At 59.1% G+C, this 24574-nt stretch overlaps 1 protein-coding gene across 1 annotated transcript in view; it reads left to right on the plus strand.

Annotated features, from left to right (window-relative positions):
• Window positions 1-518: 518 nt before the first annotated feature.
• Window positions 519-24574, plus strand: part of WNT3A (Wnt family member 3A) — a 46198-nt gene continuing 22142 nt past the window's right edge. Inside the window, exons 1-2 of the mRNA XM_072784803.1 lie at window positions 519-689; window positions 13892-14133. Coding sequence (XP_072640904.1) covers window positions 619-689; window positions 13892-14133 — 313 coding nt within the window. The 5' untranslated portion in view covers window positions 519-618. The remainder of the gene's footprint in view (window positions 690-13891; window positions 14134-24574) is intronic.

Genomic DNA, 24574 nt, shown 5'->3' on the forward strand with positions numbered 1-24574 from the left:
TCCCGCCACTCTGAGAGCAGGAGGGCGCGCACGGCAGAGCCGCAGTGGGAGCGCGAGCGGGAGCCAGACAGAGCGTCCGGTGGCGAGCGCGGGGCGCGCGGGGTTCCCCGCCACGGCGCGGTCCTGGAGCTCGGAGGGGACGCCTGCGGACCACCCCGTCCCCGGCCTCCGCCGGCCGCCCAAGCGGCCGCCCATCTGGCACAGCGCGGCCCTGGGAGCTGGCGCACCCCGCGCACCCCGCGCTCCCCGCAGCCACGGGAAGGGCCGCAGCCGCCGCCCCCGCCCCAGCTCCAGGGCCCCGCCCGCCCCCTGCCCGCCCCCTGCCCGCCCCGCCCCGGCCCCGGCCCCAGCCCCAGCCCCGGCGGGCGCCCCCCGCGGCGCTGCCCCGCCCCCGCCGTCCCGCGCCGCCCCGGGCCCCGGCCCGCCGCCCGGCCGCCGGCCCACCTGGCGCAGCGCCGCCCTCGGAGTCCGCGCACCGGCGCACACCCGCGCACCCCGCGCACCTCGCGGCCGCAGGAGGGCCCAGCGCCGCCGCCCGCCAGCTCCCAGGGCCTGGCCGGGTCCGGCGCCGGTGCTCTCGGGGTGGACTCCCGGACCTCCGCGTTCTCCCGCCCGGCGATGGCCCTGCTCGGATACTTCTTATTCCTCTACGGCCTGAAGCAGGCGCTGGGCAGCTACCCGATCTGGTGGTGAGTGAGTCTCCTTCGCGTCCGCCTGGGTCTCGGAGGTCCCCTCGGGCAGGGCCCCGCGGTGGCCCGGAGCCCGCGCCCTGCCCCTCCGGCTCCGCGGGCGCGGGCGGCTTGTTTTCCTTGGCGGCCACTTTCGACCTGTTGGGGCCGGGGCTGGGACGCGGGTGTCGGAGCTTCCGGGGACTTTGGCGTCCCGGGCTTGGTGGGGCCCGCCGGCGTCGGAAGGGGCGCAGCGCCTGGGCAGAGGCGGGAACGCTGTCCGCAGAGACGGCATGAACAGCCAGGCAGCCTGAGGCCAGAAGCCAGGAGGGCGAGCGGGTGCACCTCCCCAAGGACCGTGTCGCACGCACACACGCGCACACCTCGACACAAAGTGGGTGAGACGAGCCCGAGCCGCTTGCGGCGGGCGGTTGCGTAAAGACAGCAGGACCCGCCGGGAGTGGCGGCCACTGGGGCCAGCGCCAGCCCTGCCGCCTCCCGGCTCTGTGTGTGCGCACAGGGAGGGTGTCCCGAGGGGCCTCTGCTCGCAGCCTTGGGCCCGGAGGGAGGGCGAGGAGGCTCCGAAGTGACGAGGCTGGGGGCCGCGCCCTCCGCCCAGAGCTCGCACACTGCAGGGAGACCCTAGCAAAAAAGAGTTGAAGGTGCCGACCAACCAAGGGCAGGTCCGCAGGGTCTGCTGCACACAGACGGGGTGGGAGTGGGGCGAGGGGGAGTCAGGGCCACCCTCCCCCCGGGTATCTGATTAGGCAGAGGCCCGCCAGCGAAGGTCACGCAGCAGCGGGGTGCCGGGTTGCGCTGGCGGAGTCCGGAGACCTGACGGTGGTGGCTGAGGGGATGCCTGGAGCTGGAGAGAAGGTTCCCCCACACATGCCTGCTGGGGAGTGCGCGCACACATGTGCACACAGACACACACACACACACACACACAGGAACCGGCTCCGACGGCTTGCCTGGTATTATAATAATTACACCGAGGGGAAGGGGGGGAACCGAGCCAGCTGAAGTACATCTAATCCGATAATAATTTTTCTCTCCGAGATGGTTCGGGAGCAGGGGCGCCGCGGGTCCCGACGCAGCTGGGCGGGGCGGGGCGGGAGGGGCGGCACAGGCCGGCCCAGGGACCTGGGCGAGGCCCTTCGGGGACCCCGGCGGCCTCACGGCGCACACCGCACCTGCAGCGCCCCGTCGCTCGGAGCGTGGGCTGGGGCGGCGGTGCCTGCGGCCGCGGGGGGGTACAGTCCGAGAGAGCCCCCGGCCGCGCTCCGGCGCAGGCTTCTAATTAGACTCTGCCGCCGCCGCATTCCTGGGCGCAGGAGGAAGCTCCCTTCGCCCCTGCCGCTGCTCCCAAAGGGAAGAGCCCTGCCACCAGCCTGCTGGCGACCTTCCCCACACCTTGGGATCTGTGTCCTGTTGGCCCTGAGGCTCCCTGGCCTTGACACCCCCCACACGCATACACACACAGGTGTGCTCCTCTTCGCACCTGGGCTAGGTGTGTTCCATCTGAATGGGCCGGCACATGCTCCAGTGGACTGGGTGCAGCCCCGCATTTTCCAGGCAGGTGGGGAGGAGCCCTTGCACTCAGCAATTCACCCAATCCCTGTTTGGCCCCAGAGAGAAGGGGTGCCATGGAAACCCCCCTCAGTGATTCTGCTTCCTAACGAGAGGCCCCTGTAGCACACACCAGCTCAGGGGTGCACTGGGGGCGGCTGGTTTGGCCTCCTGTCTGGCCGCAGACCAGCTGGACAGGAGGGAGCCATCTCTGCACCGACTGCAGGCGGAATGGCGAGGAGGGCACACATGGAAAGGCTCCGCTTCAACAGCATCCAGCAAGGGAAAGCCTTCCTGTGTTCACATCCTACCTGGCGGAGCTTACCCTGGAGGCTCCTCCTTTCCCTGCCCTCCTCCCCGTGGCGCTGAGGGTCTCATCTTTATAACTTCTCACCTTCACGCCCAGCCTCCCTAATTGGTTGTGGTGTTTCATCCTCTCTCCCCCACGAAGCTATGCCCCCCCCCCTCTGCACACCTTGCATATAAAAGTGAAAGTAACGGGGGCTTTCTCACCTGCGGGAAGGATGAGGAAACAGCCCAAATCGGGAGTAATTAGGCTTTTGATGTTGGTGTGGCTCCTGGTGGGAGGGTGGAGGGGGAGGAGGAGCCAGCGCTCCTGGCAGCTGCCCTGCAGGAATCCCAAGGGCCACCCGCTCCCCAGCACTCGCGGAAACATCCCTCACCCGCGGTGCCGGGGCAGGTCCCAGCCCAGCCTCAGGGACATGCAGACACAGTCCCAACACCTGATGCTGAGAGTGTGTCTCTGGGCTCCTCTGGGCAGGACAAGGGGGACTGCAGAGAAGGGAGCAGAGCCTTGACAGAGCTGCACACTGCAGGCTCCTCCTCCCCTGGGACACCAGGATGCTCAGAGTTAGAACTGCAGGAGGGCCCTGCAGATGCTGGATGGCTTCAGTGTCGAGGGGACGCGCAGAGCACTCAGTAGGTGCCAGCGCCCCATGGTGCACTCTGGGCTCCCTCAGCCTGTGTCCCCGAGTCTGGGCAGAGGGTGTCTTGTAACCCCCTGGGCCCAGCCTGCCCTTGCTGCTGACCCCACACCCTCTCTGCCCTGGAGTTATAGCCCCAGTGGCCAGCGACCACCTGGTTCTCCCCAGCACAGCAAGCTCTCCAGCACAGAGGCTGGGCCCTGGAGCAGACAACACGGGGACTGGCCCAAAATGTACCCCAGTGAGGCCCCCCCAGGTTCTTCCTCAGAGGGCCTTCTCGCTCCACCCACCAATGTCCCCCATGCACTTGCTGGCGGCAGACTCCCAACTGGAAGGAGCTCTGGCCCCAGGAGGGCCTGCTCAGCAGCCAATGCCTCCACCTTCCAGAGCCTTCTCTCTGCCTGGCCCTCCCCCCATACCGCCCCTCTGGCCCCCACCTGGGTCTCCTTGTGCCCGCGGTTTGTGGGGTGCAGGTGCACCTCAAGTTCAGGTAGGTGGCTGGCCAGGGGCATTCTGGGGGTGCCCCTGAGGCACCAGCCTCAAGGGGGCAAAGAGGAGGGGTGAGGGGTTACCTGTGTCAGGTGAGTGGGACCTGAGGGCTGAACTTCACAGGCAGCAGGGCCCACGGACAAGACGCCCTTCCTGAGCTGCCCTGTCTCTGGTGAATCTGCACCCCTGCACCCCTCCCCAGGGTGGCCCTGCCCATCACTGCTCCAGTCTCCCTGCTCCTTCTGCCTGCCTCTCGGTCTCCATCTGCTGCCCTAAGGCTGCTAAGGACAGTAGCAAGGCCCTAAGACCAGAGGACTCCAGACAGCAGGTTGACCCCTCTGGTGTTGTAGGATCTCAGGGTGCTGGGGACAGCGTCCCTCCACACGGCCACCAGTGGCATCCTCGTATCCAGGGCCATGGGTCAAAGATACATGGTCAGAGCACCTGTTCTAGAGAGCCACCGGGTGGGCACACTTCACCTCCTGCCCCTGCAGGGCACCACACATGAGTCTCCCCAGCCTCCAGCACCCCCAACCTGGCTGCCCCCCACTCAGGACCGGCTCTCCCAGGCTGTGTCCCCACACCTCACTGGGCTCACCTTTTAATAAGATGATTTTCTGTCGTATTTGCATAAACCTGCTAGCATCCTTTGTGGTGGGGCAGGAGGACTGGGCGGCAACACAATGGGGGTGGAAATGGTCTTAGAGTATAAAGTGGTATAAAATGTATAAAAAGTATAAAATGTGGTAAAGCCACATTTCCTGAGGTGGGTCCTGTGTGCAGGCCTCCCTCTGCTGGCTGCAGGGGTCCCTGGGGGCGCTGCCACCATCCTGCGGGTGCAACCCAGGACCAGTCACAGTGGCCTCCAGGCCAGAGCCATCCGGATGGTTGTCCGTGAAGAAATGACAGAAGTTGAAAGGCCACTTGGGGACAACATGCCAGTTGTGCTTTCTTTTGCTCTATTTTTTATGCAGGATTTTATGTACTCTGTAATAAGGGATAGGAAAATTTAAAAAAACCCAAAACCCAAGTTGTTAGGTCAAGCTGCACCTTCATCGACCAGGAAGCCCAAGTGAGGGACATCTCCCTGGACTGGCACCCCTCCGCGAGTGACTGCCCACACCGGCAGGTGCACACTCTGCAGCTGCCCCCTCCCCCCCAAGCCTGGTCAAAGGATCGAGAAGCCTCAGGAGGCAGGGTGGGTCCTGGGCCAGCTTCCCAGAGATGACAGTAGTGCCCACACAATGCCAAGAGGGGATGAGCTGCCCATCACGGGAAGCAGGTGCGCAGGCCCCAGAAGGCACAGGATGCAGAGGCCCCAGGGCCCTGAGCCCCTGTTTGCAGAGCCAGCAGAAGGGCGGTGCCCACATACCCGCTGTGAAGCCCCACACAGTCTCTGGGCTCAGTCCCTCCCCTGCTCCACCCTTCAGCCCACAGCTGCCCAGGAAGATTCCCATCCTGGACCCAGCGAATGAATGAATGAACGAATGAATGAGCGAGTGAGTGATGGAATCTTTCCCGCGAGAAACAGAAACCCCCCGGGGGGACAAAAGGACACTGCCGGGCGTTCCCATACCCGCTAGCTGAGCTCCCAGCTCTGGGCCCCAGTCCCCAGGACATACTGGGCAGCGCTGCCTCGGTCTCCCTCCCGGCCTCCCCAGGTGACACCCTGAAGGTGTCTCGCACTTTGGTGCTTCCACATTCCTTCCCTGACAAAACGTGCCGCTGCCGCCCAGGGAAGCGGGCAAATGCATGGCCGCGGGCATAGGAGCCTCTGCCCGCCTGCCAGGACTTGCTCAAAGTATGTGTCAGTAATCCTGGCTCAGCCGGCGGGGCAGCAGGGGTGCAGGGGGGTGTGCTGCGGGCAGGGAGGGATGGCCCGGCGCAGACCGGGGCAGCAGGGGCAGGGGCCAGGGGGCCCCGGGCCCTCCCCGGACCCCACCCCATGGAGAGAGAGAAAAGCAGCCCCAGAGGCCCAGGCAGGTGGGCCCCCAGGGAGGACAGAGCCCCCGTCTGCTGGGCGGCCCTCAGCTCCCAGGACCACCGACCAGCCACGTAGCCATGGATCCGGCCTGTGAATGGAACCGGGTGTCTCAGTGACACCCGGCACATGGTCCCCAGGGGGAGAGCCAGGGGCCCAGCAAGCCCTCTTCTGCAGACACCCAGCGGAGCGCTATGCTCACTCTGTGCCCTCGGATGACAGGAGGTGGCCTTGCCCCTCGGCCTCGCCCTCACCAGTGGTCTAGATGTGAAAGGACAAGCTGGAGTAGAGCCAGGCTTCTGCATGGCCCAGAGGAGGCAGCTAGCAGGGCTGGAGTGGTGGCTGCAGGTGAAGGCCAGGCACACGTGGACCCACTCGGCCAGCACTCAGCTCCCCCAGCCCCGGGAGCCTCGGTACAGGGTGGCTGGAGGCTGGGGAGGTGGAGGCCAGCAAGGAGGTAAAGCATGAAGTCTCCCAGGCCCAGCCAAACCCCCCAAGAACCCCTCTCTCTGACACCTGCCCCCGACACAGGGGCCCCAGTGAAGGCAGTACGGTGCCCACAGCCCATGGGCGGGCGCCCCACACATGCTGAGATTTGTTTTGCCCCCTGCCCCATCGCGCCATCATGGCGAAGCCCCGGCGGATGACGGCCGCCAGCCCAGGCTGGGGCCTGGGCCTTCCTCCCTGCGTGTCCCAGCCAGCGCCCGCTCCACCCTGAGCAGGAGGGCCTGGCCAGGTGCCCACCCACTGACACCATGCACTCCCTGGGAGGGGAAAACCATTAGCGCTGGCGGGCGATGGGCAGGGCTCACTGGCCTCAGCCACAGGCCGGGACCGGAGTCCACGGCCACTGTCCACACAGCACGCTCCCCTCCCCATGGCTCGTGTCACCCACCTTCCCAGGGGTCACAGAGGTGCCGTGCAGAGGTGTCGTGTTGTGCTTGCACTTTACCTCCACAGCACGTCTTCTAGAAGTTGGGGGCTGTCTCCCAGACCTGGGGAGACCACCATCACCTGCTCCTGGACGTTGGCCCCTCTGCCGTGTGGTCAGCCAGCAGGGGTCTTGGAGCTGGGTCCGGGTACAGGCTCAGAGCGAGACAGGGTGCTGGGTCAGGGTGCATTCATGAGGGACGCCCTAGCTTTGAGGGGCCTTCAGGTCGCGGGCATGACATCCAGCCGGGCAGCAGGGTGTGGGCGCCCTCTGGGATGGCACCCTGCCTGCGGAAATACAGTGAATTCCTCGAGGGGTGAATCACGGCGCCAGGTGCAAGGTAACGGAAGTGGGTACAGCAGGAGTGCGGCGGCCTTGCCCCCCCAGACCCGCAGGCCCATCAGCCTTCCCTGGAGCCAGCAGGGTCACAGCCTCACCCTCACCCAGACAGATGGGCACCACGGCCCCAGCACTGCGGGAGGAAGCGGCCCACTTGTCCCTGTGTGCACACCTGTCAGCTGTGAGGCTGAGGGGACAACCAGGAGTGAACCCCAGCCCAAACCCTGTGGCCACCACACGGCATGGGCTTCTGAGTGTCCATGAGGCCTGGTCCACGTGGTCCCTCTAGGCACCCTCTCACAGGTTAGGGAGTGGGCGGCCCCATGCAGCATCACTCTTCCCTCCCCGTTGGGGTGTCTGTGGGGAGAATGTGTGGTGCAAGGGCCTTAGTGCAGCTGGCCAGGGGCAGATGCAGACCACCCCGCTCCCTGTTGTCCCTCGATGACTGTCCAGCAATGGACATGGATCTGTATGGGGCCCGGGACACCTTTGGCACTCAGGATCCCGAGTGTGGGCCATGTGACCCTCAGACAGGCGTTGGAGCCCCCAATTTGTGTGGGAGTCCTGACCTGCATGGGGACAGGGTGGGAAGGTGGTCCCATGGTGGACATGGGGTCCCCGTAGGAAAAACAGGAGGCCAGCGCCCTCTCTGTGTCCCTAATCCATGAGGGTCTCGAGGCGGTGGCTGCCTGCCTGCCAGGGGACTCACTGGACCACACATTCACCAGCACCTCGATCGTGGGGCGTCCAGCCTCCAGACCGGTGAGAAACAACGATGTGCTGTGCAGACCACCCGCGGCACCTGTGCCGTGGGGCCTGCTGGGGCAGTGCACGCTGGCTGAGACGCCTGTCCCCATGCTATGTTGTACGCACACTACTCCCTATGTGTAAAGAGCAGGAGAGTATAGGAGGGGGCAAGCCAGAGGCCCTTCTGACATAAGAACACGTGGACACCAGCCAGGTGTCTTCATCAGAGCGGGGGTCCTGGTCCAGACATCCAGGGCACCATCCCCAAGGTCGTGCGAGTTTGCAGGAGTCCTGTAGGGCCAGTTGAGCCCGGGGCCGCCCAGGTGACTGGGTGGGGCCGCCGGGGGCCTGGGCAGGAGAAGCGGCCAGCCTGGGATCAAGGGACAACTGGCATGAGGCACAGAGAGAGACAGGAGGGAACAAATGCCCAAGTGGTTGGGCAATGGGGGCACCCTGCTCGACCCGCCACTGCTGGGCAAGGCTCTGTCCCTGGGACCCAGAGGCCTGGCCGGCCAGCGTGGACAACATATCTGTCTTTCCTGCTTCCTACGCAGCCTGACTGCACTGCCTCAGACGGCTCCAACCTGTTAGCTCAGGCCCAGCAGGCCGCAGGTCTGGGTGGCTCACCAGGGCCCCTCGGATCCACAGTTGCCAGCCTGGGACACAGAGTTCGACCTCTTCCACAGTCAGGTCTGAGTCCTTACCCATGGGGGACCCAGTCCTCTCGTTCATGCTGTGCCGACGGTGGCCGACAGGGTGGTGCTCTGCTCCTGGGGGAGCACAGCATCCCCGCACAGGACCAGCAGCAGCTCCGGACGCCCCATGTGTCCCATGTCTGCTCCCAGGCGGAGGCCATGCTTCGAAGGTGAACGGGCAGTTGGACGGGCAGTTGGCAGGCATCGGTGACCCTGATGCACGCAGGGCCTGTCATCGGGCCTCCTGGGGCAGTCACCATCGGGGCCTGGCAGGGATGCTGCCTTCCCCAGGCACAGAGCCACATGTCCCCTCCTGGAAGCTTCTGAGCAGCCTGGATGCACCAGGCACCCCCCACCCCGTCATTTGTACCGACCGTGGACAGCAGTGGAGCCAGGCACCTGGGGCATGGCAGCAGTCAGGTTTCTGAGTCCATGTCCCAGGGAGGGTGCCCTCTTGTCAGATGGCAGCCAGGCACCCATCACCACCTCTGCGGCTCCTGGTTTGCACTCTGCACCCACTGCCATCCTTCTTTGCTGGTGAGGACATACCTACTAACGCCCTCCGCACCACAGTACCCACCTGTCACACTCACGTCCTACATGCAGACCACGCTGACCTCGCACCAGAAGCAGCCTGATGTTGCCATCTTCCCAGAGGACCCAGGAGCCCGCCCTGTACTACATGCTCTTGCTTTTTATGTGTTTGGAGTGCTCGGGGCGACGCAGGGCATGGAGATGATGGTGCCGTCCCCCCGTGGGCACTGCCTCCAGTTCCCAGGGAGACCCTGGGACAGGCCAGGGCAACCTCATTCCCCAGTCCCTGGAGGCAACCACAGGCCTTTTGCAGCCACTGCTCAGCCTGCAGCTCCTCCCACCCTGGATGTGGCCCTGGCCTCACCCTGCACCCCCACTTCCTCCCAGAAGGCTGTGTTTCCTGAGTGCTGATAGATTGGGATGTCTACCTTCTCTTTAGGAATTTGAGTCCTGGGCGTGTGGGGGAGTCATGCACGGCCCATTAGGGTTCCCCCAGCGTGAGGTTATACCGCAGCGATTCCATACACCGACATACCACCACACAACGCCGCAATCTGCTTAGTAAGCGCCCACTAAACTACTTTGTGTGATTACTTTTTCACAAGCCCTTCTTACCTTTGCAGCCAAGCCCCACCCAATGCCCCCACAAGCCCCCTCACCCTGTCCTCACGCGTCATGCTGGCCCCTGCCCTGTGGGATAGGAAGCCCTGGTGGGCCACCATCCTCAAACAGGGTCTGTAGCACCCTCGGCTCTGGGACACAGGTCTGTGGAAGCAGCTCCAGGGGCATGGTCAGGGGCATGGGCATGGGCGTGGGGTCGGGACAGGGTTAGGGGAACCCAGCCAGGGTTGGTGGAGGCCAGAACAGCTGGACCGGCATCTGGGCTGGCTCCCTGGCCCCAGGGTACAGCGCGCCAGGGCTTGCCCAGGTGGAGGGCTGGGGCGGGCGGGCAGGAGCTGACTCAGCTCCCCGGAACCAGGGGCTGCCAGAATCGGTGAGTGTGGAAGTCCCCGCTCTGCTTCCCCACAGCCAAGCGCGGCCTGGGGGGCAGCTGCTGTTCCCCCTCTGACCTGTGAGGGAGGAGGGGGGTGGGCCTCCGGGGCAGTGCAGGGGCTCTAGGGGGCCCCTTGTCCTCCTTTGCCCACCCCCGCCCGCCCCACAGTGAGTCCCCGCAGTGAGTTCCTCAGGTTGCCCGACCTGTGTCTGAATCAAGTGCTGCCTTTCTTTTCTGCTCATCCTAAGTCTCCAAGGGAAAGGAAGAAGGGGTCAAGGTCCTTGTGATGAACACCCCCCCACATCCCGTGCTAGAGCAGGGCTGTGATACCAGGGGCACTGGAGGGAGCCCTCCACCCCCGGGTCACCGGGAGGCAGGCCCCTGGGAAGCACCTTGAAGGGAGCCCCCAACCCTCACCCCTGCTGCCCACCCCCAGGAGCCAGGAACCCCCAGAAGTGCTCACCCCCAGGGCCCTGATGGGACCCCCACCCCGTGTTTCCCCCAGAGGGAGTCTCGCCATCGACATGGATGCAAGCCCCCTGGCGGGAACATTGTTTGCCCTCAGTTTATCCACCATGCATGGCTGTCCCACGGCCCAGCAGCGCCCACCTCATCCTCTCATCTCATCTCAGGTGTCACTGCGCTGAGCCCCGGGGCTGGTGCGTCAAGAACTAGAGCCCCATGCTTGCTTGAAAGCACGTCCCCCGTGGTCCAAGCATCAGTGGGTGTCCTGGCTCCTGGGGTGGAGGAGCCCGAGCCCCACGCAGCCGCACCTGCGGTGACCTGCTAACTGTGGGTCCCCAGCCTCGCCCCACCCGTGGCCTCCAAGGCACCTCTCCTGGGGCTCCTGGGTGCTGGGAGGTGCACAGATCCCAACCAGCCTGGTCCCCACAGTCGCCTCGCTGACCTAGTGTGGCCTCCGGGACTGGCCACATCAGCCCTTTCTCGGGAGGCAGAAAGGGGCCTGATGAATGACCAGCCAGGCCACCCAGGGGGAAGCAGGGGCGAACTCCTGTACAGGGAGGCCACAGAAGCTGCAGAAAGATCCGGAACCAGCATCCACCCTGCCGCAGCTCCTGCTCTGTGATCTGCCCAGCCGTGTTCTCACCTGGCCCCCTGGCTACTTGCTTCTCAGGGACCCTGCCACTGGGTCCCTCCGCTCATTAGCGTGTTGGAGTCACCCCAGCCCGTTCTGCTGCCAGTTCCAGGCTGCGTCGGCGGGCAGGCCACCTGGACTGGCAGGAAGAGGCTGCACAGGCAGCACAGGTGACGACATTGTGAAGGACAGCCCGGGTTCATGGGTCCTCTGTGCAAGCTGCGGCTGGAATTCTATTGGGGGTGCAGGGGGTGGGTCCCCCCACATGGCCCAACCGCCTCCCCCGTCCTCTCTGCCCCCTCCCAGCCAGGCCCATCTCCTCAGCCTGGATGCCTCACTTCCACACACTGGCTGTGTGGCCCCTAAGGCCAGAGAACCCTGGTGTGGGTCTGCATGTACCCCTCAGCCCATGTAACCCACAGGCCCAGCATCCCTCCCGCCCTGCCTGCCTGTTCTGTCCACTGCGAAGCTCATGGCCATGGTCAGTGCCCAGGTCCCCATGGGGGCAGCCCCGTGCTCTCCACTCAGAGCTGTCCATGAAGGCCCGGGGAGGAGCTCTAGGCCCACACCCTAGAGAGCAAGACTACACAGGGAGGTGGGGAAGGGGGTGGCGTTTCTGGAAACTTTGGTGCTCATGGACTGCAGGGTGGGTGGGGAAGTGTGGGGAGGCTCAGGCCTGGCCCAGCGCCTGGCACTCAGTAGGGTCCACAGGGGGTGAGCCCACAGGAGTGAGCCAGCACCCCCTCGCAGGTCACGCGGGACTGGGGAGGCCTCCGGTATGTGATGCCAGGCTCATCGTGGCACCCGGGTGACAACAGACAGTACCTGAGGGCAGCGCACCAAGTAAGGATTCAGATGGTGGTGCTTGAAAGTAGGAGCCCCAGGCACGGCACATGGTGTGCAGGTGTGCATGGTCAGGGACGCAGGGCCTGCGCACGGCAAGGCAGCAAGGTCGGGCTTGGGCCTGTAAGGCGCTGATGCTGTGGCAAACACACAGGTTTTAATTGTTCAGGGATGTTCCCGATGAAACAGAGCAGGAGGGGAGGGGTGGACACAGTGCCCTGCCCAGGAAGGGCCCCAGGGCCATGGGGCTGTGGTGCAGGCGGACGAAGGCTGTGTCCATGGGGAGACAGCTGGGGGTGTGGGTGTGCAGGGGGCTGGGGCAGCCACTCAGGGCTGTGGCATGTGCGGGAAGAGCACACAGTCCAGGTGCTCTCGGCCCAGCAACAAGGAAGCAGATCTGGTGCTGAAGGGCTGGGCCTCCAGCCTCAGGGCAGGGCAGCCTGGAAGATCTTGGCGGGGGGGTGGGGGGGTGGGGGGTGGGTGTGAGCATCTGCTGTGCGCTTCCAAAGGGCAGGTTGACGGTGGTTCCCCATTCCCATGGTCCCAGCACAGCCCCACGGAACTGGGTCAGACTCCAGGAAGGACTTACCTAAGGTCGCTGTCCTAATGCAGGTGTGTGGGCTGCTGAGGGACATGGAGGCCTCTGTCCCGTCTTCCCCCAGGTGCTCAGCCGCCCAGGGCAAGCCAAAGAGCCTCTGGGGCTCCACTGAGGTGTCCACAAAGCCGCCTGGACTCAGTTTCTCCCCCCAAACAAAAGAGACACAGGCCCTCTTGCCTGAAGTTTCCCAGACAAGGCCCCCAAGTGAGCAGGAACTATCCTGGTGGGCGTGGGCTGCTCTGGATCTGCACCCCAGGCCCCGGACACAGCACACCCAGCAGCCCCAGGATGGAGAGAGACAGGCTCCTGGGTTGGAAGGGGGAACATGTGTGAGACTGAGCACGTGTGCACTGGGAGGGGCGTCCATGGAGGGGGGCAGGACCCACTGTCACCCTGGGCACCAGGTGGGGGCATCCATGGGGGGGCAGGACCCACTGTCACCCGGGGACCCAGCAGGTGTTACAGAGTGTCACTACCTGGTTGTAGAAGCTCGTTGCTGCCTGTCCCCAACGGGAACTGGCAGGTCTTTCTCTGAAATCAAAGTGTGATCACATCAGTAAAATAGATGCCGTTTGGTGGGTGTGGACACGTACACGTGTGTGTAGCCAACTCTGCCTCCATCATGGACCATGTTGGTCACCCCAGACCAGAGGAGTCCAGGAGAACTTCCCACGGGGATGGGAAGGTCCCACATCTAACCATCTGGCTCGGTAGCCACGGCCGTCTTGGCAGGTGACACCAGAAAATCAAATTTCTCTTGTTTTGTTTTTTCACCTAATTGAAGTCTCCCAGGCTTGTGGGGAGTGGGAGCCATGGCTGGGGGAGGGGGTGTTCCCTCAGTGCCTTCACACAGCAGGTCTTCCAACACAATTCAGGAGGAGCCCCCACCGTGCTGTGTCCCCCCATGACTGCGCGAGGCTGAGGTGCACCTGCCCCCCCAGCAACGTGGTGCCCTCATTCCCCAGCAGGTGCAAGCACCAGCTCCTCACCTGTGCTCCTGGGGTGCAGCCTCAGGTGGCTGTGGCCTGACGGCAGAGCTGGGAATGTCCGTGGGCACCCAGACGGTGGGCGTGTGGCTCTCTGTTGCTTGAACAGTTGATGGCAGCTGAGAGCTCAGGGGGATTTTCACACCCTGTGGATCAGCCCTGCTGTGCCCTTTCTGGCCCATGGCAGGCACCTCATCTTCCTCCAAGCAGCCCCCTGGCTAACCCATCCATCCCGAGCCTGCAGGTTCTGTTCCCTGCGTTTCCGAAGCTCCACCCTATACCCACCGTTTCCCTGGCTGGTTTCACGCCCCTTCCCCGGGTGCATCTCCAAGTTCGGTGTTGTCCTGGCATCAAGCAGGGACCCGCTTCCTTCCAGGGGGTCATGATTGCGGTAGCGTCCGCAAAGGAAAGAGCCGCGGGCACTCTGAGGAGGGCGGGCACAGGGCCGCCCCCTCACTGGGCCTCCCCCCACCCCAGGTCCCTGGCCGTCGGGCCCCAGTACTCATCCCTGGGCACTCAGCCCATCCTGTGCGCCAGCATCCCAGGCCTGGTACCCAAGCAGCTGCGCTTCTGCCGGAACTACGTGGAGATCATGCCCAGCGTGGCGGACGGCATGAAGATCAGCATCCAGGAGTGCCAGCACCAGTTCCGCGGGCGCCGCTGGAACTGCACCACAGTCAACAACAGCCTGGCCATCTTCGGCCCTGTGCTGGACAAAGGTACGCGAGACACCCTGCTCGGCCCTCGCTGCACATGGGGAGCGGGGGCAGGTGCTGCGGCCCAGGGGCTCCCCACTCTAAGGCAGGAGCTGCCTGTCTCCATCCAGCTCAGCATGTCCCCTGCGCTCACCTGGGAGTGGCCCGTGCAGCCGTGGGCAGGGCGCAAAGAGCTCATTCTAGGGATGTCTCCACGCCCACTGTTCTGGGGTCTCCTGGGGCGCCAGCGAGACAGCTCCTTGCACACATTCCTCCTGCTTCCCCTTCATGGAGGGGACATGGTACCGTCCAAGGGATGAGGGATGAGAGTAACCATCCCAGAGCACCCACAGGGGCTGGGCCTTCGGAGCGTCTCAGAGGAAATACAAAAAATAATGTTTTTTAAACACAGGGAGGGGAGGAGGAGAGGAGAGGGCAGAAGCCCTCTGGGGAAGTCACCCAGGGCCCTGGGGCAGGGGCTTATCTTAGGAAGGAGTAGAAGACAGGGCTGGGCGTCGGTTCACTTTTGGTGACGAGCACATTTTCACCAAAGATAGTGCTTTGCACCATAATGACCATGTGCTGGTATCCCAACGTGTGCAAATCAGAGGGCAGCCGGCTCCGCGCCCCACAGGTCTGGCCACAGATGCTGTGCTCAGCGAGAACGCGGGGATGTGGGCTGTGCACTCTGGTGGCTGGGCCCCACCGAGGGCGCTGAGGGAGCACAGCCCCTTTCACCCAGCCTGATGCCTTCTAGGTTGATTAATGCATGTGCAGCATCGTCAGCACCTCGCACCCCCACACACACACATGAATAATATTCCAGGGTGTGCTTGGACCACCAGTGGCTGGTATGCAGTGTCAGTGGGCACCGGGTCATTCCCACCTGGCGGCTGTGGTCAGCGGTGCTGTGCTGCTGTGGCCTTTGGCGAACGATTCTCACCTGAATACCTGTTTTCATATCCTTGGGGTATATTCTTCATGGTGAATTGTTCCGTATAAAATTTTGGGAACCCCACTCTGCCGTGCATGGCTGGCACCATCTTATGCCCTGACAGCAATCCTAAGGGTTCCCGGCTCTCCACACCCTCACCACCACCTTACTTCTGCCTCTTTCCTTCTCACCCCAGTGGGCACTAAATGGTACCTCGTTGTGGTTCTTATTCACGTGTCCAATGGCTGGTGATGTCAAGTGCCTTTTCCTGAGCTGGCTGGTCATCCGTACTTCTTTGGAGAAGCGTCTATTCAAGGTCTTTGCCCAATTTTTTAAAAAATACTTACTTATTTAAGAGAGAGAGAGAGAGAGAGAGAGAGAGAGAGAGCTTGTATGGGGAGGGGCCAGGGGAGAGGCAGAGTTGGAGAGAATGTCAAGCAGAGTCACTGAGCACCAAGCCTGACTTGAGCTCTATCCCAGGACCCTGAGGTCGTGATCTGAGCCAAGACCAGGAGTCAGATGCCCCATCAACTGCTCTACCCAGGCACTCTTGCCCAGTTCCTAATTGGGATGCTTGTCTTTTTGTTGTTGAGTTCTCAAAGCTCTTTACATATTCTAGACACTGAGTTCTTATCAGCTCCGTGATCTGCAAATATTTTCTTATGGTGGTCTTTTCCTTATTGTGACAGTGTCCCGGAATGCACAAGAGCCTTAGATTTTGGTGAAGTCCAATTTATCTATTGAAATGTCATTTTAAAGTAAGCATTGTCTCATCTGTTACAAAGATTTACACCTATGTTATCCTTTACGAGTTTTATAATTTGACCTTTCACCTTTAATCCTTGGTCCATGGCGTATAAATGCTTGTGTACAGTGTGAGGGAGGGGTCCAACTTTGTTCTTTTGCATGTGGAAATCCGGTTATTCCAGGGCCATCTGTTGTTGGACAGATAGTTTCCCCCTCCTGGCGTGTCCCCTTGTCAAAAATCAGCTGGCTGTGGATGTGTGGATTTATTTCTTGACTCTCCGTTTCATTCATTCCTTTGGTCTACATGCCTGTCCTCTTGCCATTTCCACACTGGTTTGATGGACGTAGGTCTGTAGTATGTTATGAAGTCAGGAAATGCAAATCAAATCCTCCATTCTGTTTTTCTTTTACAGGATCATCTGGGGTCCCTTGAATTTTAGGGTCAACTTCTCCAGGTCTGCAAAAAAGGCTTTGAGACTTTCATGGGCACTACATCCGGCCTGTAGATTTTTTTTGGGGGGGAGGGTATTGCCATTTTAAGACTATTAAGCCTCCTAATCTCTGAACATGAGATAACATTCTCTTTATTTAGGTCTTCCCTGGTTTCTTCCAGCTACATTTTGTTCAGTGCATAAGCCTTGCACTTCCCTCGTGGACGCGTTCCTAAGTTTTTTTTTTTTTTTATCCTTTTTGATGTTACTATAAATGAAACTGTTATATTATTTTCCATTTTGGACTGTCCATTGCTACTGTATAAAATATGACTAATGTCTGTGTTTTGATCATGAATCCTGCAACTTTGGTTAATATTTTGGTAGCTCTGAGAGGGTTTCTTGCAAGTTTCTTAGGATTTTCCATGTATAGGACCATGTAACCTATGAATGGTGACTCTACTTCTTCCTGTGCAGTTAGCCTACCTTTGATTTCTTTTTGCCTACTTGCTCTACCCCTTCCAGCACCATGCTGCACAGAAGGGGTGAGAGTGGGCATCCTTGTTCCGGGTCTCAGGGAGAAACACTTCAGTCTTTCACCATCAAGTGAGAGGTCAGCTGTGGGTTTTCCATAACTGCCCTTTATCAGGTTGAGGAAATTCACTTCTAGTCTTCATCTGTTGAGCTGTTGTATCACAAAACGGTGTTGGATTATACCAAATGCTTTTTCTGCCCCAATTAAGATGCCCATGAGGTTTTGTTCCTTCGTTCTCTTAATGTGATGTGGTGTTATTGGTTGATTTTCCTCCACTGAAGCACCCGTGCATTCTTAGGATAAATCCCCATTGGTCATGGTCAATAATCCCTTTAACATGCTGGAGGATTTGGTGTGTGAGTATTTTGTTAGGGATTTCTGTGTCAATATTTACAAGGGGCATGGGTCCGCGGTTCTCTTTCCCTGCAGTAGTGTCTTTGTCTGGCTCTGGGATCAGGGCAACACGGGCCTCAGGGAATGAGTTAGGAAATGTCCCCTGCTTTCCTGCCTTTTGTAAGAGCTTGAGAAGTGTCGGTGTGGATTCTTTTTAATTGTTTGGTGGAATTCACCAGCGAAGCTTTGCTTTCTTGGAAGGCTTTACATTACTGATCCAATCTCATTCCTGGTTATAGGTCTGCTCAGATGTTCTATTTCTTCTTAAGTCAGTTCTGGTATGTATGTGTGTCTAGGAAGGCATCCATCTCATCCAAGTCAATGGTTCACTTTGAAAGGATAGTCTTGCCAGAGGTAGAATTCTTGGTTGACAGTGTTTTCCTTCAGTATGTGAAACATATCATCCCACTGCCTTCTGACTCTAGTTTCTGATGAGAAATTGGTGGTTAATCTCATGCAGAACCCTTCATATGTGACAAGATGCTCCTCTCTTGCTGCTTTAGAGATTCTCTTTCTTTGTCTCTGTATTTTGATAGTCAATTAAAATATATCTCAGTGTGGATCTCTCTATGTTGATCCAACTTGAAGTTCATTGAGTTTCCTGGAAATACTGGTTCAAGTCCTTCATCAAATTTGGGACTTCTTGGCTGTTGTCTCTTCAAATATTTTTTCTGTCCCTTTCTCTCTATCCTCCCCTGGGACTCCTGCAATACAATGTTTGTTGCTACAGTGGATAGTGTCCAACAGGTCTGTTCAATTTTCTTCATCCTTTTTTCTTTCTGCTCCTCAGATTGCATAATTGCAATAGAACTGTCTTCAAGGTCACTGATTCTTTCCCCTGCCTACTCAGCTATGCTGTTGAAAACCTCTAGCAAATATCCTGCTTCAAGTAACCATACTTGTCAGCACCACAATTTCTATTTGGTTGTTTTTGTAATTTCTATCTCTTTACCAATATTCTCTCTTTGTTGAGACTTTGTTCTCCTGGTTTCTTTTATCCCTTTGGGCATATTTAGGACATTGATTCAGAGTCTTTGTCTGGTATATCCAATATTTGTGCTTCCTTGGGATACTTGCTGTTAATTTCCCTTTTCTGTGAATGGCCCACACTTTCTTGTGTCTTTGCATGCCTTGTAATTTTTTGTTGGAATCTGCACCTTTTGATTATTATAAGATGGTTACTCAGAGAATCAAATTCTTTCCCCTCCTTGGAGTTTGGTGTGCTTACTGTGGATTGTAGTTGCTTGTTTATTCAGTGACTTGTCTTTACTTTGTGGTCAGCTAGTGGTTTGGCAAAAAATTTTCCTTAATGTCTTGGAGGAAAAAAGAAAAGAAAACAAAGCAAAGGAAGAAGACTCCTCTGGTTTTTGCAGATTGGCTGTGTTGTGCTGGCTTTCAACATGAGCTCATCTGCTCACAGCCCCGTCTTAGCCCTCGCTGCCTGCCTGTACTGAGCCTGAAGATCAGCTGTGAGTGAAAGCTTATGGTCCCTCCTTAACCCCATGTTATACCCTTGGTGTGCACATAGCTTTAGCTCTCTTGGTACACAGGAGCTCTTCAAACACTTCCTTCCCCAAGGCAGTTATCCCCAGCACTTTCCCCCCAGGTGGTCACTATGTCTGTTGTCCACCGCAACTGTAATTTTTTGCCCCACATGGCAGGAGCTCATCAATCTGATTTTCAGTGTTTTCCAGGAGTACTGCTTGGCCACTGTTCCACCTGAGAGAATTCTGAGGTAGGCATCAGTTTTTCAGGGAACCCCCAGACAGGCCAAATAGACAAAATTCTTGAGGAACAACATCCACTCTGCTTCTTCTGGAACCAGCCACCCATGTGGGAACAATGCACACTGCTGCCTCCAGTGTTCCCTGTGCCAGGGAGGGTGGTGCTGTGACCAAGTGAAAGTGCCTCAAAGCTCTCTCACATTGTCAGAGACACTTTTGTCTTGATTCAGCATTTGCTTGATTGCTAAAAACCTTGAACTCCTTTCCAGGGCTCTGACAGTTTCTGCTCCATTCTTTCCATATTTCTGTGGAGGGAGGGGCCCTTGGAGCTCCTCACTCTGATGTTTTGCTGATGCCATTCCATACCCCCTTTTCCAAACTGGCCTCAGAGGCCATACAGTGCCACGTTCTGTTAGTGGAGGCACTTATGAAGGTCCACTTGGGTTCTGAGGTCGGAGACCGAGACCCATGCCTCAGTGGCATGTAGAGGTCCCTAGGGAGATAAGAATGAAGGATGGAACATGCAGTGGTGTAGTTGCCTCTGGAATGAAGAGGAAGGAAGGACAAGCAATGCTGGGAGGAAGCTACACTGGGCCCAGAAACCACTGGTGTGCGTGGAGGGGAGGACAACTGAGGGGGGCCCTGAGCAGGCAACCAAGCATTGCATGGAGGGTTGGTGGTGCCAGATTGCATTTGTTCAAGGTCCTGAGGCTCCCTTACTTCAGGTGGTCATGGCCATGCCCAGGGGCCATGCAGGGAAGAGAGGGGCATCACACTATGTGACTTTGGTGAGTCAGCCAGCTTCCTGGAGTGTCAGCGTCCCTGTCTATAAAATGGGAGACTAATTGCCACTCAGCTGACTTCACAGAGTTGTTGCTGGTTGAGGTAATTACATGGTCATCCTCACAGGGACAGCGGCTGCCGTGTGTGGAGGAATTAGGTCATAGGACACTGTGATATGCCAGCTGTATGAGGGCCTGTGTGTGTGTGTGTGCATTTGTGTGGTGGGTGGGTGTACATGTGTGGTATATGCATATGTGGGCATGCATATGTGCATCTGTAAGCACACAGGTACATGAGTGAATCTACACACGTATGTGTATGTGTGTGTAGGTGCCTGTGCACATGTGAACATATGTGTGTGGTATGGTTGCCACACCCACTGCTGTGCTGTGGCCAGTGGAGTTGTGGCCCGAGGATTCATGTCCAGTAGGCCCCTGGACAACCCTGCTCCCTGAGATAGAAAAGAATGTCAGGGATTTCAGGAAGCAGACAGGAAGCTAACCTACCTGCAGCAGCTGCCAACTGGGTGGTGAGGAAGGCAGTCCACCTAGGAGGTAGGGAAGGAAGGTGGGTTTCCTTCAGAGCTCTCTTCTACCCCATGGTCTGTTCTCTGCCTGGTCAGCGGTACAGTTGGAAATCAGGAAGTGTGAGTCCTCCAACTTTGCTCCACTTTTTTCAAGACTGTTGTGACTGTCCACAACCCCTTACCTTCCCGTATGGATTTTAGGATCAGCGTGTCAGTTTCTGCCAAAACAAAAGCTCACATCATTACATAGTGCGTTGAATCTGCGGATCACCTTGGGGAATTTTGCCATCTTGATATTAAGCCACCCAATCCATGAATGTGGGATGTCTTTCCACGTATTGAGGCTTTCTTCGGTTTCTTTCAATGACAGTGGGCAATTTCCAGTGTACAAACCAGTGTACAAAACCTTCTTTTGCTAAATTTAGACCAAAGTATTTTACTCTTTTTGATGCTGTTGTCAGTGGAATCGTTTCCTTAATCTTATTTTTGGATTGTTCATTGCTGGTGCATAGAAAAGCATAATTGGTTTTGGATCTCGGCCTCATGGTCTGTAACGTTGCAGAAGGTTTAGCAGTTCTGATGGATGTTCTGTGTATTCCATAGGATTTTCATATCCTTGGCTAATGGGAACAGTTTTCCTTCTTCCCTCCAATCTAGATACCCTTTCTTTTCTTGCTCCTTGCCCTGGTCAGAGCCTCTGGGACATTATTGGGTGGCAGTGAGCAAAACAGGCACCCCTGATTTCCTCCTGATGTCAGGAGTGGCTTTCCATCTTTCATCACTGGGTATCCTGTTCTTAACTTTTAAAAATCCAGGTATGAAGATCCTCACTCACATCAAAGAAAAACATGGGAGAGTTTTTGTTTGTTTGTTTTTGTTTTTGGAGAGTTTTAATATAATGTGTCTCTCAATTCTTTGAGTTTTTTTTTTCTGAATTGTAAGTGACAAAAGTCACATAGTGATCTATTAACAAAACATTTAAAAAATATGTCCGCTCATGGCTTGGTTGGGTCCTCCTTTCACTCTGGAAAACAAGGAGCTGGATGAGGTACCCAATTTGCACAGAGCGCCACAGAACTCCATGGCCTCGTTGTTATCAACATGGCCCGGAAGCCTAGGAATCCCCTCCTGGGACAAGTGGGATATGGTGGTTGTAGGGGTACAGGCAGAGAGGAAGGGAGAATGCCTTGGAACCATGTATGCTGTCCAAAGATCCTGGCCCATTTCTACACACCCCCCTCCCTTGGAGACCCCTAGGGTGAGCCATAGTTCCCACTGGGATGCAGCACTGCCCCCTCTGCCACATGCTCCATCCTTTTCCCACAAGTTCATACATCAGGTTACATCATCTGAGAGCCAAAACCACAGCCCTGCAGTTATGCTCAGACATGCCTGCAAGTTCCTCAATCAGGGTGGCCTCTAAGGGCCCTTGGCCTCTGCACCCACTCCCTGCTGTTCTGCTCTCCTGCATTACCACCACCTGCTGCCCAGGCCCTCTCCGGGGGGCCTCTGCCACTCCCCACTGCTTCAGACATGGCTGTGGCACACAGACTTCCCTGCCCATCCAGAGCTGCCTGCCTCTGCACCCCGTCCTCACTGCCCCCCACAGTCTGAAACCACCTCAGTCCCTGAAGCCTCCCTCTCTCCAGCTCCATCTTACCCTTTAGCCCTCTGCCAGGCCCCAGGGCTGCTCCGAGATTCTTGAGTCCTTCCCTACTGTCACTGTCCCAGGACATACACCAGGCCCTGCAGGGCATCTTCACGTCTGTTGTGGGTCCCCTGTCACACACAGCAGGTGCCCACGCAGCACAAATGCAAGGCAGATGCTAGGGCAGTGCCAATGAGTGCCCTGGCACATAGCTGGTGCTCCAGAAGGAGGTGCTGAGCAGATGAGGGCTTCCCAAGGGAGGTGGCCTCTGAGCTGGATCTCAAAAGTTTTTCTCTTTCTTTGGAACATGTTCACAGTGCTTTCTGGATATGCTAAGTGTTTTGCACACGACAGGAACTTGAATACTACCTAACAGCCCTCCGATGAACTGCTGCTCTGGTTGCAAGTGAGGACATGGAGAAGCAGTGCAAGGACCAGGCCAGGACTCCTGGGTCCACCCCGGCCTGTGCTGAGAACACCTGACAGGGGTCTGGGATGAGAAGAGAGGAGCAGGGGAGCCCAGCGAGCAGGGACCCAAGGAGTAGACAAGCCTCTGGCTCCTGGGCTGTGGTCCCAGGGAGCTCCCTTTCTCCCCATGCACCCCCTTGTTCCTTGAAAATCCGTGTCCTGGCCCCTTTCCTGCACATATACCTATGTCCTCCATGTCCTCTCCCCATGTCCCCTCCGCACGTCCACTCCGCATAACTTCCATGACCCCCATGTCCCCTCCTCGTGTCCAGGATCCTTTCTCTGCCCTGTGCTCCCTGTGTCCACTCCTGTCTGTCCCCTTCTACCATTTCTGCCTGATGAAAATCATCTCAGCCCCCAGGCCCTCACCACTTGGCTTTCATGGAAAAAGAAAGCCCCCTCACCCCCTCTCCCCCTTGCCCGCCACAGGGCTGAGAAATGGCGGAATTCATTGTGGCCAGAGAGCTGAAAGGCCCTCTAGGAAGGAGCCGCCAGGTGCCCCAGGGAGAAGCCAGCTCTGGGAGGCCATTGTGGAGGCCCCTGCCTGCCCGCCTGGACGCGCCTGTGGTAATCAATCTGATTGGATTAGGGTCAGGGCGACCCTAATCGTGTCAGAGGTCACCCCAGCTTTGTGGCAGGGTCCACGGGGCGCCTGGCCACCCCTGCTGAGGCGGCCTCTTGAACAGAGCTTAATGCTGCCCGGCCAGCCGAAGAGAGGGGCCCGGCCCTGTGTGGACGTGTGCAAGCGTGTGCATGTGTGTGTGAGCACGTGTGTGTGCCAGAGGCGGGGTCGTCCAGCCCAACCCCCGGAAGCTGCCCGTGCAGAGCATGGGGCTGGGAAGAGCTGCCCTCTGCCCGTGCTCCGGAAGGCCGCCACCCCATGTAACTCGCGTCATAGGGCAGAAAGCATTTGAAGAATTTTGAGTGCAAGGTAGCTATCTGTTCCTCCAGGCAGGTCCCCGGGCCCCCAGGCACCTGAAGGGCCAGCCTGCCTGAGAGCTGGCCAACACCTCCTCTTGACCCTCAGGGAGGTGAGGGGGTGGGGAAGACGTGGGGCAAGCAAGGCTGGTCCCCAGGCTCAGTGCCCCAGCAGACGCCCGCTGCCAGCCTAGAGGAGGCCCAGGCAAGACAAGCCCCTGCAGGAGCTTGGGCCCCAGGGGCCCAGGCCCAGGCCAGGGAACTTTGGGGCAGCCTATAACTTCAGGAAGAGGGGAGGGAGGGCTTGGGGCCTCTCCACCTGCACCCCAGCCTGCCTTGTCCACTCAGAGCCCCCGTGCAACAGGGCCGTATTCCCCAGGCTACCCCAGGGTCTCAGGGCTGGAGGGATGCTGGCCTGCCCGTCCACACCAGGGAGCAGGTGTCCCCACGTACTGCTGGGAGAGGTGGGGGCAGGCCGTGGCCTGGGAATCTACTAGCTCACCCTCTAGGGGCCTAGACTGACCCTCTCAGCATCAGGCCTGCTCAGTTCTCCTGGTCAGACTCCCCAAGCTCCTGGCAGGGTCTACCGGTGTCAGTCACGTTTCTCAGCAAGACTGTGCCCCCCCACCCCCAACGGTGTCCTTCCTCCGCAGTCCCCTGCCTCCTCCTTGGTCAGTGTGCCCTCCTTCTTACGGGTCTCCTTGGGGGCCTGGGCCGGGGGAGGAGGTGCAAGGGTCACGTAGGTGGCCCCCTCCTGGAAGAGCCTCCCCCCCCCCCCCAGGGTCCAGGACTCCAGGGGGTGGTCCGTCGGCTGCCCTGGGTGTCCGGAGCGCACGCAGGCACGCAGGCACGGGGCTGGGGCAGGCCGGCCAGGCCCCAGGGGGAGGTGGCCTCCCGAATCCAGGTTGCGACCCCTGACCCCCATCGGAAAGTGTTTCGGTTCTCCGTGGCTGGGGGGCTTGCCGGTCTCCACGGCCTCCCCTGTATATCATTAACTCTGCCCTGCGGGGGGGCTGTAGAGGGGCCAGGAGGGACCCCGGCGCCTCCCCGCCGCGCCCGGCTCAGAACACAATGTCCCCACGACGAGGACAAGATTAAGCACAAGAGAAAGTGAAATGCTGCGGGCGATTCACACGCCCTCGGGAGTGCTGTGCCGCAGCGTGTGAATAGCGCGCTCCCCGCGCGCCTCGGGCCCCGGGCCGCGCATACCTCCCGGTTGCTATGACTGGCTGGCTATGGCCTAATCGCCGACCAGGGGGAAATTCATATAAAATATCACGGCCCATTGTGGGCCTAACGCGGCGTGACAGTGGCTCACAAAGCCAGATTCATTAGCCCCAGCAGGTAATCAGGACGCC

This window comes from Canis lupus, chromosome 18, assembly GCF_048164855.1.
Source record: "Canis lupus baileyi chromosome 18, mCanLup2.hap1, whole genome shotgun sequence".
Lineage (NCBI taxonomy): Eukaryota > Metazoa > Chordata > Mammalia > Carnivora > Canidae > Canis > Canis lupus.